Here is a 14,260-nt window from a genome sequence, read left to right as displayed (position 1 = left end):
CTCACGTTATTAATATGCATAGCCACCTCGAGACAACTCAGATATACAGTGTTTTTCTCAAAGTTACCGGGATGTTACCTGTCCTACTTACATCAGTACAATTTTAGCAATAAAAATATTACAACTTCTATTCGATCAAATAAGCCTCACATAGCAAATAAGCCTCACATAGCAAATAAGCCTCACATAGCAAATAAGCCTCACTTAGCAAATAAGCCTCACATAGCAAATAAGCCTCACATAGCAAATAAGCCTCACATAGCAAATAAGCCTCACATAGCAAATAAGCCTCACATAGCAAATAAGCCTCACATAGCAAATAAGCCATTCATTTGTTTGGTTGACCAAATTCTACACTCATTGATCTCCATACAAAAATGCCTTGCTTGGTGGGCGAAACAACGAAAAAAACGCAATCTGCTCGAGGGAGACAGATGTTCTACCGAGTTAGGCCTCACTCTTCCTCTCTGACAGGAGGATGAAGACAATCTAACTGTGTGGTGTTTAATTCCTAGATTGATTTCCCTTGCAAGCAACTGAAGCGAATTCGTTAGTATAAATAAAAATACTATTCATCTCTGGTGTATGCAGCTTGTAGGTTACTAATGTATCCAAAATGTATCTCAATTCAATTCAATGGGCTTTATTGGCATAGGAAACAAATGTTAACATTGCCAAAGCAAGTGAAGTAGATAATATACAAAAGTGAAATAAACAATAAAACTGAACATTACACTCATGGAAGATCCAAAAGAATAAAGACATTACAAATGTCATATTATGATGTGCAAAAAGTACAAAGGGGAAAATAAATAAACATAAATAAGGACATGGTTGTGTTCATGAAACAAGGAGGAAAACAGACCCCGCCTCTTAACAACCATTAGCCAACTATGTCAAAGATGGGCTTGTGACGCATGATCACGCGTGATTGGGTAGAACTTTATGAGAGTGGACCAATCCATGCGGCTGAAATTTGTAATCAAACGTTCAAATCCCCAGTCCAAGCGTTCTTTCCCTGCGAGCAATTTCTTATTTAGCTAGCTAAACATTCGTGTTTTCTCTTTATTTTCAACAATCGCATAGGATGAGTCATTGAGGCCAACAGTTGGAAATCTGCTGTACAGAAGGTAAATAGCTACTTAAGTTACTTTGTTCCGTCACTGGTAATTGTCTGATATAATACTAGCAAATGTTAGCCAATGTTGTAATAGCTAGCTAGCTTCAGTAAAGCGACGGTAGTCTGCTGTCCCCAGCGTCTAGATAGCCATGCCTTGCTAGTGCCAACTACTTTAGCAAACTAGCTAATGACATGGCTTTTCCCACAGTAACGACTGTTATCTACAAAACAAAGTATAACGTTACCGGTGGAGCAGAGAGATGCCTTTCTCAAGAGGAAAGAACCCCTCTTCCATCAAAGTTCCTGGAAAAGGATCATTAGGTGTGATGGAGAATCAGGTAACTAGCTAGAAGTTAACGTTATCAAACTCACATCTGCTATCTGATGAAATCCTGCCTTTTTGAAAAAGTGTTGCACTGTTTTATGATCAGGCCAAAGCTGCTAGTTATAACAAGGTCTGGCTAATTGATTTTTGTTGTCTGCTAAATAAAACATGACCCTGTCTTTGTCTTCCTCAGGAGGGTGTTCTCAGTAAGAGGTCTTCTCCACCGGGTGGCGTAAAGAAAAGGTCTGCCTTTGTTGACATCACTAATGTAAGCTGACCAAGGTTTTTCATCAGTGATGCTTGTGAATGTAACGTTATGTGTAAAGTGATACTGAGAATAACCCCTTTGGTTAAAATATCCCATTTATAACTACAGTATCCACAGCGTTTTTGTAACTCATACTTGGACAAGCAATATTAAATAAATATTTCAGAAATGATCTCCGTTATATCAGTTGAGGAGGTGCTTGAAGTGTCATCACGTATAAACACTGCACATGTGACGCTGTTTCAAAGCAGTTCACAGACTCATTGAGGAGCTTAGATTCATCTGGCCTGGGTAGGCCATAGACCGGTTCCCCATGGCGTATCATAATCGAATCATCCCATTATTAGAGTTTAGAATAACCGCTGATTTCTGTGAAGGAGCCCAAAGCCATTGTAAGAGGGTGTTGGTCAATACTAAGCGCTGCATCACAATAATATGTTAGTGGTAAAAATGTTAGTGTTTTTGTCTTGATCCCCATTCTAATATTGACTTGCACGCCCCCCCCACCCCCCATTTGGCCCCCAGAACAGCCTCAATTTGTTGGGGCATGGACTCTACAACATGTTGAACGCATTCCACAGGGATGCCATGTTGACTACAATGGGCCGTGTTGACTACAATGCTTCCCACAGTTGTGTCAAGTTGGCTGGATGTCCTTTGGGTGGTGGACAATTATTGATACACGTGGGAAACTGTTGAGCGTGAAAAACCCAGCAGCGTTGCATTTCTTGACACAAACGGATGCACCTAGCACCTACCTCAATTGTCCCGAGGCTTAAAAATCCCTCTTTAACCAGTCTCCTCCACTTCATCTACAATGATTTGAAATGGATTTAACAATACGGGATCACAACTTTCACCTGGTCAGTCTGTCATGGAAAGAGCAGGTGTTCCTAATGTTTTGTATATATTTATAGATTTTACTGCTGTAATTAAGTTGGTAACCAGTTTATAATAGTAATAAGGCACCCCCTCGGGCCTTACGGCTTAAATGTATGACTGCTACATAATGCACTGGATATATAAAATATTTAATATATATATTTAACTAGGCACATTCGTTAAGAACAAATTTTTATTTACAATGACGGCCTACACCGGCCAAACCCAGGCGACGCTGGGCCAATTGTGTGCCGCACTATGGGACTCGCAATCACGGCTGGTTGTGATACAGCCTGGATTTGAACCAGGGTGTCTGTAGTGACGCCTCAAGCACTGAGATGCTGTGCCATTATTGTGTAATAAGCAGCTTTGATCCTGTAAATGTTGCCATTATGTGTAATGAATGGTGTATCACTGCCTGGTTGGTACCCGATGTACTGCCTGGTTGGTACCCGATGTACTGCCTGGTTGGTACCCGATGTACTGCCTGGTTGGTACCCGATGTACTGCCTGGTTGGTACCCGATGTACTGCCTGGTTGGTACCCGATGTACTGCCTGGTTGGTACCCGATGTACTGCCTGGTTGGTACCCGATGTACTGCCTGGTTGGTACCCGATGTACTGCCTGGTTGGTACCCGATGTACTGCCTGGTTGGTACCCGATGTACTGCCTGGTTGGTACCCTATGTACTGCCTGGTTGGTACCCTATGTACTGCCTGGTTGGTACCCTATGTACTGCCTGGTTGGTACCCTATGTACTGCCTGGTTGGTACCCTATGTACTGCCTGGTTGGTACCCTATGTACTGCCTGGTTGGTACCCTATGTACTGCCTGGTTGGTACCCTATGTACTGCCTGGTTGGTATCCTATTTGGACCTTTAAAATGTAAACATGTCTTCTGAGAAATTTCACAATCTGAATAAAGATAAAGATTTACTTTTGTCTCTCTCATTTTACCCCTTTTGAATAGGCCACCAAGATTCAAATGAACAACCAGACCAAGATTGGGAAGCCTGCCAAGAAGGCACTTAGGAGCAAAGAAGCTGCCAAGAATGAAGCTAATCTGAAAGAGTAATGTTCCTCAGAGCTATTTCTTTGCCACACTGATCATCATTTACTAAAAGCTTAAGATCTAGATTGGATAGAATGGGTTAGACACGGTCACTGATGAGGTGACACGAAATGCCCTTGGCCTGAGTAATAAAGAGCATTTCTGTTCATCTCATTATGGAGCAGGTGACTTGGGCAGCTCGGATATCTTGCAGTCAGAACACACTGAAAATGACCGGAGGTCTATCCGATAGGGTTAGAATTAGATCAGTCTACTCTAATGGGATAATTTATCTGACTAATTAGCATTTGTGACGTTTCCATCAACTACGATGTCCATTAATGTGTTCAGTCCATAACAGCCTAAACTGTTGTAGCTACAGTGCATTCGGAATATGTTCAGACCCCTTGACTTTTTCCACATTTTGTTACGTTACAGTCTTATTCTAAAATGGATTTAATAGTTTTCCCCCTCAATCTACACACAATACCCCATAATGACAAAGCAAAAACCGCTTTGTAGAGGCTTGGCACACCTGTATTTGGGGAATTTCTACTATTCTCCTCTGCAGATCCTCTCAAGCTGTCAGGTTGAATTGGGAGCGTCACTGCACAGCTATTTCCAGGTCTCTCCAGAGATGTTTTATCGGGTTCAAGTCCGGGCTTTCGCTTGGCCACTCAAGGACGTTAAAGCCCCGCCTTATCGCAGCTCACTGGTCACCATAGCAACACCCACCTATGGCACATGCTCCAGCAGGTATATTTCACTGGTCATCCCCAAAGCCAACACTTACTTTGGCTGCTATTCCTTCCAGTTCTCTACTTCCATTGACTGGAACAAATGGCAAAAATCACTGAAGTTTGAGTCTTATCTTCCTCTCTAACGTTAAGCATCAGCTGTCAGAGCAGCTTACCGATCACAGGACCTGTACACAGCCAATCTGTAAATAGCACACCCAACTACCTCATCCCCATATTTTTATTTATCCTCTTGCTATTTTGCACCCCAGTATCTCTACTTGCAAATCATCATCTGCACATCTATCACTCCAGTGTTAGTGCTAATCGTTCATTATTTCACCTCTATGGCCTATTTATATCCTTACCTCCCTCCTCTTCTACATTTGCACACACTGTATATATGTTTTTCTATTGTGTTATTGCCTATACGTTTGTTTATGTGTAACTCTGTGTTGTTTTTGTCTCACTGCTTTGCTTTATCTTGGCCAGGTCGCAGCTGTAAATGAGAACTTGTTCTCAACTGGCCTACCTGGTTAAATAATGGTGAAATTAAAAACATCCAACGACTTGGTATTCAGGCCAAAGAGTTCAATCTTGGTTTCATCTGACCAGAGAATCTTTTTTCTCATGGTCTGAGAGTCCTTCAGGTGCCTTTTGCCAAACTCCAAGTGTGCCGTTGTGTGCCTTTTACCGAGGAGTGGCTTCCGTCTGGCCACTCTATCATAAAGACCTGATTGGTGGAGTGCTGCAGAGATGGTTGTCCTTCTGGAAGGTTCTCCCATCTCTACAGCGGAGCTCTGAATCTCTGAGTGACCATCGGATTCTTGGTCACCTTCCTAACCCCTGATTGCTCAGTTTGGCCGGGTGGCCAGCTCAGGAAGAGTCTTGGTGGTTCCAAACTTCTTCCATTTAAGAATGATGGAAGCTATTGGGTTCTTTGGGACATTCAATGCTGTAGACATTTTCGTGCATCGACACAATCCTGTCTCGGGGCTTTATGGACAATCCCTTCGATCTCATGTCTTTGTTTTTGATCTGACATGAATTGTCAACTGTGGAACCTTTATATAGACAGGTGTGTGCCTTTCCAAATCATGTCTAATCAATTTAATTTACCACAGGTGGACTCTAATCAAGTTGTCTCAAGGATGATCAATAGAAACAGGATGTCCCAAAGCAAAGGGTCTAAATACTTATGTAATAATGTTATTGTTTAAATGTATTAAAAAACAGTTTTCGCTTTGTCATTATGGGGTATTGTGTGTAGATTGAGGGGAACATTTTAGAATAGGGCTGTAACGTAACAAAATGTGGACAAAGGGAAGGGGTCTGAATACTTTCTGAATGTACTGTATATCAATGTCTCCATTTTGTGTTCGCATGTGTTCTCTCTCTTCCCAACACAGCTAAAACATATATATGTATATGTATGTTTGTGTGTTTTTATAATCATTGTAGACTTAAAGCTGTGTGCTCTAATGGGCAATCTATGAAGTTGGAGGTGGGCCTATCCCCAGAGAAAGACCTGGTGGTTTGGCCACAGGGGGAGACTACTCTTTGCCCAGGGAGACAGGTGAGAGACAGACACATCCATGCTATCAGCCCTCTGGGTTCAACAAGGCAGTCATTCTCCTCTCTCTGTGTCCTATTCCCAGGTGGTGCCTGACGAGTTTGACATTGACAAGGAATTCTATGGTGACGTTTCCATGAGCGCCGAGTATGCCAAGGAAATATTTGACTACCTGAGGGAGAGAGAGGTAAGGTTTTGTCTTGGGGCGTTTTCATATAGGAGTTCATATGGTGGATGATATAACATTCTCTGAATGAAATGTTATAATTTTTCTTCAGGAGAAGTTTGTTTTAAAGGATTACATGAACAGTCAGCCGGACTTGAACAAAGACATGAGAGGGATTCTGGTGGATTGGATGGTTGAACTTCAGGTGACTTTTGGTTACAGATAGCTTTGTTTGGTTAGCCTATTGATTTTCTTCACACGTATAGCTGCCCTAACACATTCCAAATCTGATTGTCTACCTCTGCTCCATCCTCAGGAAAACTTTGAGCTTAACCACGAGACCCTGTACCTGGCAGTAAAGCTGATGGACCACTACCTGGCCTGCAGCGTCATCATGAGGGAGAGCCTGCAGCTCATTGGCTCCACAGCCATGCTCATCGCCTCCAAGTTCGAGGTGAGGCCCTGAGGGGTACGGGACTGGTCAGAGATCTGAACATCAGAATATCTCTTCATGTTGCTTAGAAGCTTAACAATTCTGTCCTAATCATTAATTGCTATTAACGTTAAACATTATCCTTCAATTAGTAAGTATTGAGTATTGTCTTCCTCCCTTAGGAACGCACTCCGCCATGCATTGATGATTTCCTGTACATCTGCGATGACGCCTACAACCGGGAAGAGATTATTGCCATGGAGATAAACATCTTGCAGGCACTGCGGTTTGATATCAACATTCCAGTCCCATACCGCTTTCTCCGACGCTATGCCAAGGTGAGACCCTCCTTGTCCTTGGGCAGTACTCAGGAATGTATTTTGAAACAAGGATCTACAGGAGGGAAAACAACCTGCTTCAGAGGTCACCCATATTTTTAAGGAGATATATTCGTTGATATGCTGCGTTAGTAAATAGATGGACAAATGATTGCTTCTGCGTCCTCTCCCCAGTGTGTGAGCGCCAGCATGGAGACCCTGACGTTGGCTCGCTATGTGTGTGAGCTGAGCCTTCTGGAGCTGCAGCAGGTTCCTGAGAGAGGCTCTCGCCTAGCTGCTGCCTGCCTGCTCCTGGCCCTCATCACTAAAGGCCTGGGAGGATGGGTGAGTGGGTGTACAATAATCAAATCAAATTTGATTAGTCACATGCCCCCGAATAAAACAGTTGTAGACCTTACAGTGAAACGCTTACTTACGAGCCCCTAACCAACAATGCAGTTAAAAATGTTTTACACAGATAAGAAATAAAAGTAACAAGTAATTAAAGAGCAGCAGTAAACTAACAATAGTGAGACTATATACAGGGGAAGACACAGAGTGAGTGTGCGTTGGGCACTGGTTAGTTGAGGTAATATGTACATGTAGGTAGTTATTAAAGTGAATATGCATAGATGATAACAACAGAGTAGCAGTGGTGTAAATTAGGGGGAGGGGGGCAATGAAAATCGTCTGGGTAGCCATTTGATTAGGTGTTCAGGAGTCTTATGGCTTGGGGGTAGAAGCTGTTTAGAAGACTCTTGGACCTAGCCTTAGCTTTCCGGTACCGCTTGCCGTGCGGTAGGAGAGAGAACAGTCTATGACTAAGGTGGCTGGAGTCTTTGACAATTTTTAGGGCCTTCCTCTGATGCCGCCTGGCATAGAGGTCCTGGGTGTCAGGAAGCATGGCCCTAGTGATGTACTGGGCCATACGCACTACCCTCTAGTGCCTTGCGGTCGGAGGCCGAGCAGTTGCCATACCAGGCAGTGATGCAACCAGTCAGGATGCTCTCGATGGTGCAGCTGTAGAACCTCAGTCTCCTGAGGGGGAATAGGTTTTTGTTGTGCCCTCTTCACTACTGTCTTGGTGTGCTTGGACCATGTTAGTTTAGTGATGTGGACACCAAGGAACTTCAAGCTCTCAACCTGCTCCATTGCAGCCCTGTCGATGGGGGTGTGCTCTGTCCTCTTTCCTGTAGTCCACAATCATCTCCTTAGTCTTGATCACGCTGAGGGAGAGGTTGTTGTCCTGGCACCACACAGCCAGCTCTCTGACCTCCTCCCTATAGGCTGTCTTGTCATTGTCGGTGATCAGGCCTACTACTGTTGTGTCATCGGCAAACTTAATGATGGTGTTGGAGTCGTGCCTGGCCGTGCAGTCATGAGCGAACAGGGAGTACAGGAGGGGACTGAGCACGCACCCCTGAGGAGCCCCTGTGTTGAGGATCAGCATGGCGGATGTGTTGTTACCTACCCTTACCACCTGGGGGTGGCCCGTCAGGAAGTTCAGGATCCAGTTTCAGAGGGAGGTGTTTAGTCCCAGGGTCCTTAGCTTATTGATGAGTTTTGAGGGTACTATGATGTTGGAAGCTGAGCTGTAGTCAATGAATAGCATTCCCACATAGGTGTTCCTTTTGTGCATGAGGGAGTGCCATAGAGATTGCATCATGTGTTTGTGCGGTATGCAAATTGGAGTGGGTCTAGTGTTTCTGGGATAATGGTGTTGTGAGCCATGACCAGCCTTTCAAAGCACTTCATGGCTACAGATGTGAGTGCTATGGTTCGGTAGTAATTTAGGCAGATTACCTTAGCGTTCTTGGGCACAGGCACTATGGTTGTCTGCCAGCTGTAATACCACATGTTGGTATTACAGACTCGGACAGGGAGATCTTGAAAATATTAGTGAAGACACTTGTCAGTTGGTCAGCGCATGCTCGCAGTACACGTCCTGGTAATCCGTCTGGCCCCGTGGCCTTGTGAATGTTGACCTGTTTAAAGGTCTTACTCACATCGGCTGTGGAGAGTGTGATCACATAGTCTTCTGGAACAGCTGACACTCATGCATGTTTTAGTGTTATTTGCCTCGAAGCGAGCATCAAAATAGTTTAACTCGTCTGATAGGTTCGTGTCGCTGGGCAGCTCTTGGCTGTGCTTCCCTTGGTAGTCTGTAATTGTTTGCAAGCCCTGCCACATCCGACGAGCGTCAGAGCCGGTGTAGTATGATTCGATCTTAGTCCTGTATTGACGCTTTGCCTGTTTGATGGTTTGTCGGAGGGCATAGTGGCATTTCTTATAAGCTTCCGGGTTAGAGTCCCGCTCCTTGAAAGCAGCAGCTCTAGCCTTTAGCTCAGTGCGGATGTTGCCTGTAATCCATGGCTTCTGGTTGGGGTAGGTACGTACGGTCACTGTGGGGACGTCGTCGTCGATGCCCTTATTGATGAAGCCAAAGACTGATGTGGTGTACTCCTCAATGTCATCGGAGGAATCCCGGAACATATTCCAGTCTCTAACAAAACAGCATCTGCTTCATCTGACAACTTTTTTTTATTGATCTAGTCACTGGTTCTTCCTGTTTTAATTTTAGCTTGTAAGCAGGAATCAGGAGGATGAATTATGGTCAGATTTGCCAAATGGAGGGTGAGGGAGAACTTTGTATGCGTCTCTGTGTGTGGAGTAAAGGTGGTCCAGAGTTTTTTAATTTTTTTTATTTATTTTGGTTGCACATTTTACATACTTTGGTAAAACGGATTTAAGTTTCCCTGCATTAAAGTCCCCAGCTATTAGGAGCGCTGCCTCTGGGTCAGCATTTTCTTGTTAGCTTATGGCAGAATACAGCTCATTCAATGCCATCTTAGTCCCAGCCTCTGACTGTGGTGGTATATAAACATCTATGAAAAATACAGATAGTGTGGTCTACAGCTTATCATGAGATACTCTACCTCAGATGAGCAAAAGCTCAAGACTTCCTTAGATATTGTGCACCAGCTGTTATATACAAAAATACATAGTCCGCCGCCCCTTGTTTTACCAGACGCCGCTGTTCTATCCTGCCGATACAGCGTATAACCAGCCAGCTGTATGTTGATAGTGTCGTCGTTCAGCCACGACTCTGTGAAGATATTGCAGTTTTGAATGTCCTGTTGGTCGTTTAATCTTGCGTGTAGGTAATCAATTTTATTCTCCAAACATTGCACATTTGCTAGCAGAATGGAAGGAAGTGGAGGTTTATTCGATCGCCTACAAATTCTCAGAAGGCAGCCCGCCCTCCTGCCCCTTTTTCTCCGCCTCCTCTTCTCACAAATCACAGGGATCTGGGCCTGTTCCCGCGAAAGCAGTATATTGTTCGTGTCGTGCTCGTCAGACTCGTTAAAGGAAAAATAATATTCTGCCAGTCGCGGTGAGCAATCGCAGTTCTGATGCCCAGAAGTTATTTTCAATCATAAGAGACGGTAGCGGCAACATTATGTACAAAATCATTTTAAAAAGAAGTTACAAAAAAACGCTAATAAACTAACAAACAAACTATCGGTTGAGGACACGGAAAACGTCTACCTTCTTCTCCGGCGCCATTTTCTTAAGCTGCTATAGTCACGTCAACTCTTCCTTTTGTAAACACCAATCCCATACCGCATGGCTCCCATTTACTCTGATTGTCATATCTCAATTTGTTTCACTGCAATCAAAAGGTCTTCACAACAAACTGATCAGCATAGACACACATGGTAGTTTTAAATGGAAGAAACGTGGAAGAATGGCAGATAGAAGATACATTGGATATCTCTGTGGATTCAAGCTACACTGAACAACAATATAAATGCAACATATTGTAAAGACCAATGTTTCATGAAATAAATAAAAGATTCCAGAAATGTTCCATAAGTTTTTTTCTATCAAATTTCTGTTAGTGAGTATTTCTCCTTTGCTTAGATAATCCATCCACCTGACAGGTGTGGCATGTCAAGAAGCTAATTAAACAGCATGATCATTACACAGCTGCACCTTGTGCTGGGACAATAAATGCCATTTTAAAATGTGCAGTTTTGTCACAACACAATGAGGGGAAAAAAGAAAAGAAATCCCCACCGTGCTCTTATTAGTATCACTGCTCTTTAATAAGCTTTACGTGTCGGCCTCAAGGTTTATAGTAATGCTAGCAAGAGCAGTAATGCTAGCAAGAGCAGTGATGCTAGCAAGAGCAGTGAGTGATGCTAGCAAGAGCAGTGAGTGATGCTAGCAAGAGCAGTGAGTGATGCTAGCAAGAGCAGTGAGTGATGCTAGCAAGAGCAGTGAGTGATGCTAGCAAGAGCAGTGAGTGATGCTAGCAAGAGCAGTGAGTGATGCTAGCAAGAGCAGTGAGTGATGCTAGCAAGAGCAGTGAGTGATGCTAGCAAGAGCAGTGAGTGATGCTAGCAAGAGCAGTGAGTGATGCTAGCAAGAGCAGTGAGTGATGCTAGCAAGAGCAGTGAGTGATGCTAGCAAGAGCAGTGAGTGATGCTAGCAAGCGCAGTGAGTGATGCTAGCAAGCGCAGTGAGTGATGCTAGCAAGCGCAGTGAGTGATGCTAGCAAGCGCAGTGAGTGATGCTAGCAAGCGCAGTGATGACTGCACAAATATACCGTGACTAGATCCTGAGGCCCAGGTATCTGTGACCAACAGATACCAACTGTATTCCCAGTCGTGGGAAATCCATAGATAGGCCTAATGAATTTATTGCTATTGACTGGTTTCCTTATATGAACTGTAACTCAGTAAAACCAATGAAATTGTTGAATATTGCGTTTAATATTTTAAAAGCGCATTTCTAATTAATGAGATGTATCTTTGTACTCCAGACAACCATGCTAGAGTACCACACTGGCTACACTGTGAAGGAGCTAACCCCCCTGGTGAAGATGCTGCGCACCATGCTAGCCTGTCCTACTGATGACAAGCTGACAGCCGTCACTACCAAGTATTCCCACAAGTAAGACATCTTGCTCTGTTGTAGGTGACAGACATACCTTTCACGGAGGAAAATGTACTTGCTACGATTGAAATGTTGCCGTCTCACCTAGCTATCTTAAATTGTAAGTCGCTCTGGATAAGAGCATCGACTGAATGACTCAAATGTAAAATAGAACAAGGAAAACAAGTGTTCGGCAGAGTGTCAACGTAGACTTACATGTTTTTAGATTCATTCTATGTCCAGTAAGAAAACATGTATTTTATTTCTGAATCTCTTGTATTTCAGAGTGTTCTTTGAGGTAGCGTGTATTCCCTTGGTGGCTGTCCAGACACTAGAAGATGCTCTGATAGAGCAGCAAGTCTCCTAAGTGAACCACAGGAGAGGAACTCTGTCTGCTAATAGTGTAAATAGGTTATTTATTTGTATGTCATATATTTGTTGTCTCCTTGTAGAGGAAAATGTTTACAAATCAACAAGAGCACAATCTGTTGAATTTGTTTTAGAGTAGTTATTTTTTACACTAATAGAGAATGTCAACCAGACAATAGGGTTTAACAATGGGTTTTTTATGTAGCATTCTAGATTTCTCAAGGTTTTGAATGAACTCAATTATCCAGTTGTTAATTGACACTTGAGAGATTAAATATCTGTGTACTGTATGTGTTTTTCTATGAGATTGTACTTCTGGCTGGACCCAGACATGTCCATACAATAACACTATCACTGTCAGCTACTTCACTGTCAGCTACTTCACCGTCAGCTACTTTAGTGAGTACACCCAGTATGTAAATTATTTTCTCTTGCTTATGCAATGATTTTAGTACTTAATTCGCTGTCAGCAATCAATCAAATCTATTTATAAAAGCCCTTCTTACATCAGCTGATATCAAAGTGCTGTACAGAAACCCAGCCTAAAACCCCAAACAGCAAGCAATACAGGTGTAGACGCACAGTGGCTAGGAAAAACTCCCTAGAAAGGCCAAAACCTAGAGGAACCAGGCTATGAGGGGTGGCCAGTCCTCTTCTGACTGTGCCGGGTGGAGATTATAACAGAACATGGCCAAGATTCACAGATGACCAGCAGGGTCAGATGATAATAATCAGTGGTTTTCGAGGGTGCAACAGGTCACTACCTCAGGAGTAAATGTCAGTTGGCTTTTCATAGCTGATCATTCAGTGTCTCTACCGTTCCTCTGTCTAGAGAGTTGAAAACAGCAGGTCTGGGACAGGTCAGGGTTTCATAGCCGCAGGCAGAACAGTTGAAATGAGCAGCAGCACGACCAGGTGGACTGGGGACAGCAAGGAGTCATCAGGCCAGGTAGTCCTGATGCATGGTCCTAGGACAGAGAGAGAGAGAGAATATACTTAAATTTACACAGGACACCGGATGAGCCAGGATAAATACTCCAGATATAAGACTGACCCTAGCCCCCTGACACATAACCTATTGCAGCATAATGCTGGAGGCTGAGACAGGAGGGGTCGGGAGACATTGTGGTCACGGACGGCCAAACTGGCAGGATATAACCCCACCCACTTTGCCAAAGCACAGCCCCACACCACTAGAGGGATATCTTCAACCACCAACTTACTATCCTGAGACAAGGCCGAGTATAGCCCACGAAGATCTCCCCCACGGCACGCACCTGAGGGGGGTTCAGTTATCACACTACTTGTGTACAATGTTCAATTCATAATTTGTATATGTTACTCAGACTCATTAAATGTTACATCGTTTGGGGCCATTTCCTTTATTCAAACGTACTGCATGCCAACATGTCACGCATCTAAACTCAGCAAAAAAAGAAACATCCCTTTTTCAGGACCCTGTATTTCAAAGATAATTTTCTTTTTAAAAAATGACTTCACTTATTTTCATTGTAAAGGGTTTAAACACAGTTTCCCATACTTGCTCAATGAACCATAAACAATTAAGGAACATGCACCTGTGGAACGGTCATTAAGACACTAACAGCTTACAGACGGTAGGCAATTAAGGTCACAGTTAGGCCTCCAGTGTCCTAAGTTTTCATTTCTACTGACTTAGAAAAACACTAAGACAGCGCTACAGTGAGACAGGACAGACAGCTGATCGTCCTCGCAGTGGCAGACCACGTGTAACAACACCTGCCCAGGATCGGTACATCCGAACATCACACCTGCGGTACAGGTACAGGATGGCAACAATAACTGAGTTACACCAGAAATGCACAATCACTCCATCTGTGCTCAGACTGTCCGCAAGAGGCTAGACTGAGGACTTGTAGGCCTGTTGTAAGGCAGGTCCTCACCAGACATCACCGGCAACAACGTCGCCTATGGTTTTGTCTCACCAGGAATGATGGTCGGATTCACGTTTATCGTCGAAGGAATGAGTATTACACCGAGACCTGTACTCTTGGAGTGGGATCGATTTGGAGGTGGAGGGTCCGTCATGGTCTGGGGT

General features: G+C 43.7%; 1 protein-coding gene across 1 annotated transcript; it reads left to right on the top strand.

Moving 5' to 3' along the window:
* Positions 1–923: 923 nt before the first annotated feature.
* Positions 924–12,473, top strand: LOC109873645 (G2/mitotic-specific cyclin-B3). Its single transcript, XM_020465287.2, has 12 exons — positions 924–1,130; positions 1,329–1,458; positions 1,639–1,713; positions 3,567–3,667; positions 5,846–5,960; positions 6,043–6,144; positions 6,236–6,328; positions 6,440–6,577; positions 6,739–6,894; positions 7,069–7,218; positions 11,702–11,832; positions 12,100–12,473. Exons 2-12 carry the CDS (start codon positions 1,381–1,383, stop codon positions 12,179–12,181), a joined length of 1,221 nt encoding a protein of 406 aa, XP_020320876.1. The 5' UTR covers positions 924–1,130; positions 1,329–1,380; the 3' UTR covers positions 12,182–12,473.
* The last annotated feature ends 1,787 nt before the right edge of the window (positions 12,474–14,260 follow it).

Source organism: Oncorhynchus kisutch, linkage group LG29, assembly GCF_002021735.2.
Source record: "Oncorhynchus kisutch isolate 150728-3 linkage group LG29, Okis_V2, whole genome shotgun sequence".
Taxonomy (NCBI): domain Eukaryota; kingdom Metazoa; phylum Chordata; class Actinopteri; order Salmoniformes; family Salmonidae; genus Oncorhynchus; species Oncorhynchus kisutch.
This window is presented reverse-complemented; position numbering and strand designations above follow the sequence as displayed.

Excerpts from the sequence above, each read along its gene's own strand:
- LOC109873645 (XM_020465287.2), top strand. The coding sequence starts at position 1,381 with ATGCCTTTCTCAAGAGGAAAGAACCCCTCTTCCATCAAAGTTCCTGGA. Across the intron at positions 1,714-3,566 it reads CCTTTGTTGACATCACTAAT|GCCACCAAGATTCAAATGAA; the intron begins GTAAGCTGACCA and ends CCTTTTGAATAG. Across the intron at positions 6,145-6,235 it reads ACTACCTGAGGGAGAGAGAG|GAGAAGTTTGTTTTAAAGGA; the intron begins GTAAGGTTTTGT and ends ATTTTTCTTCAG.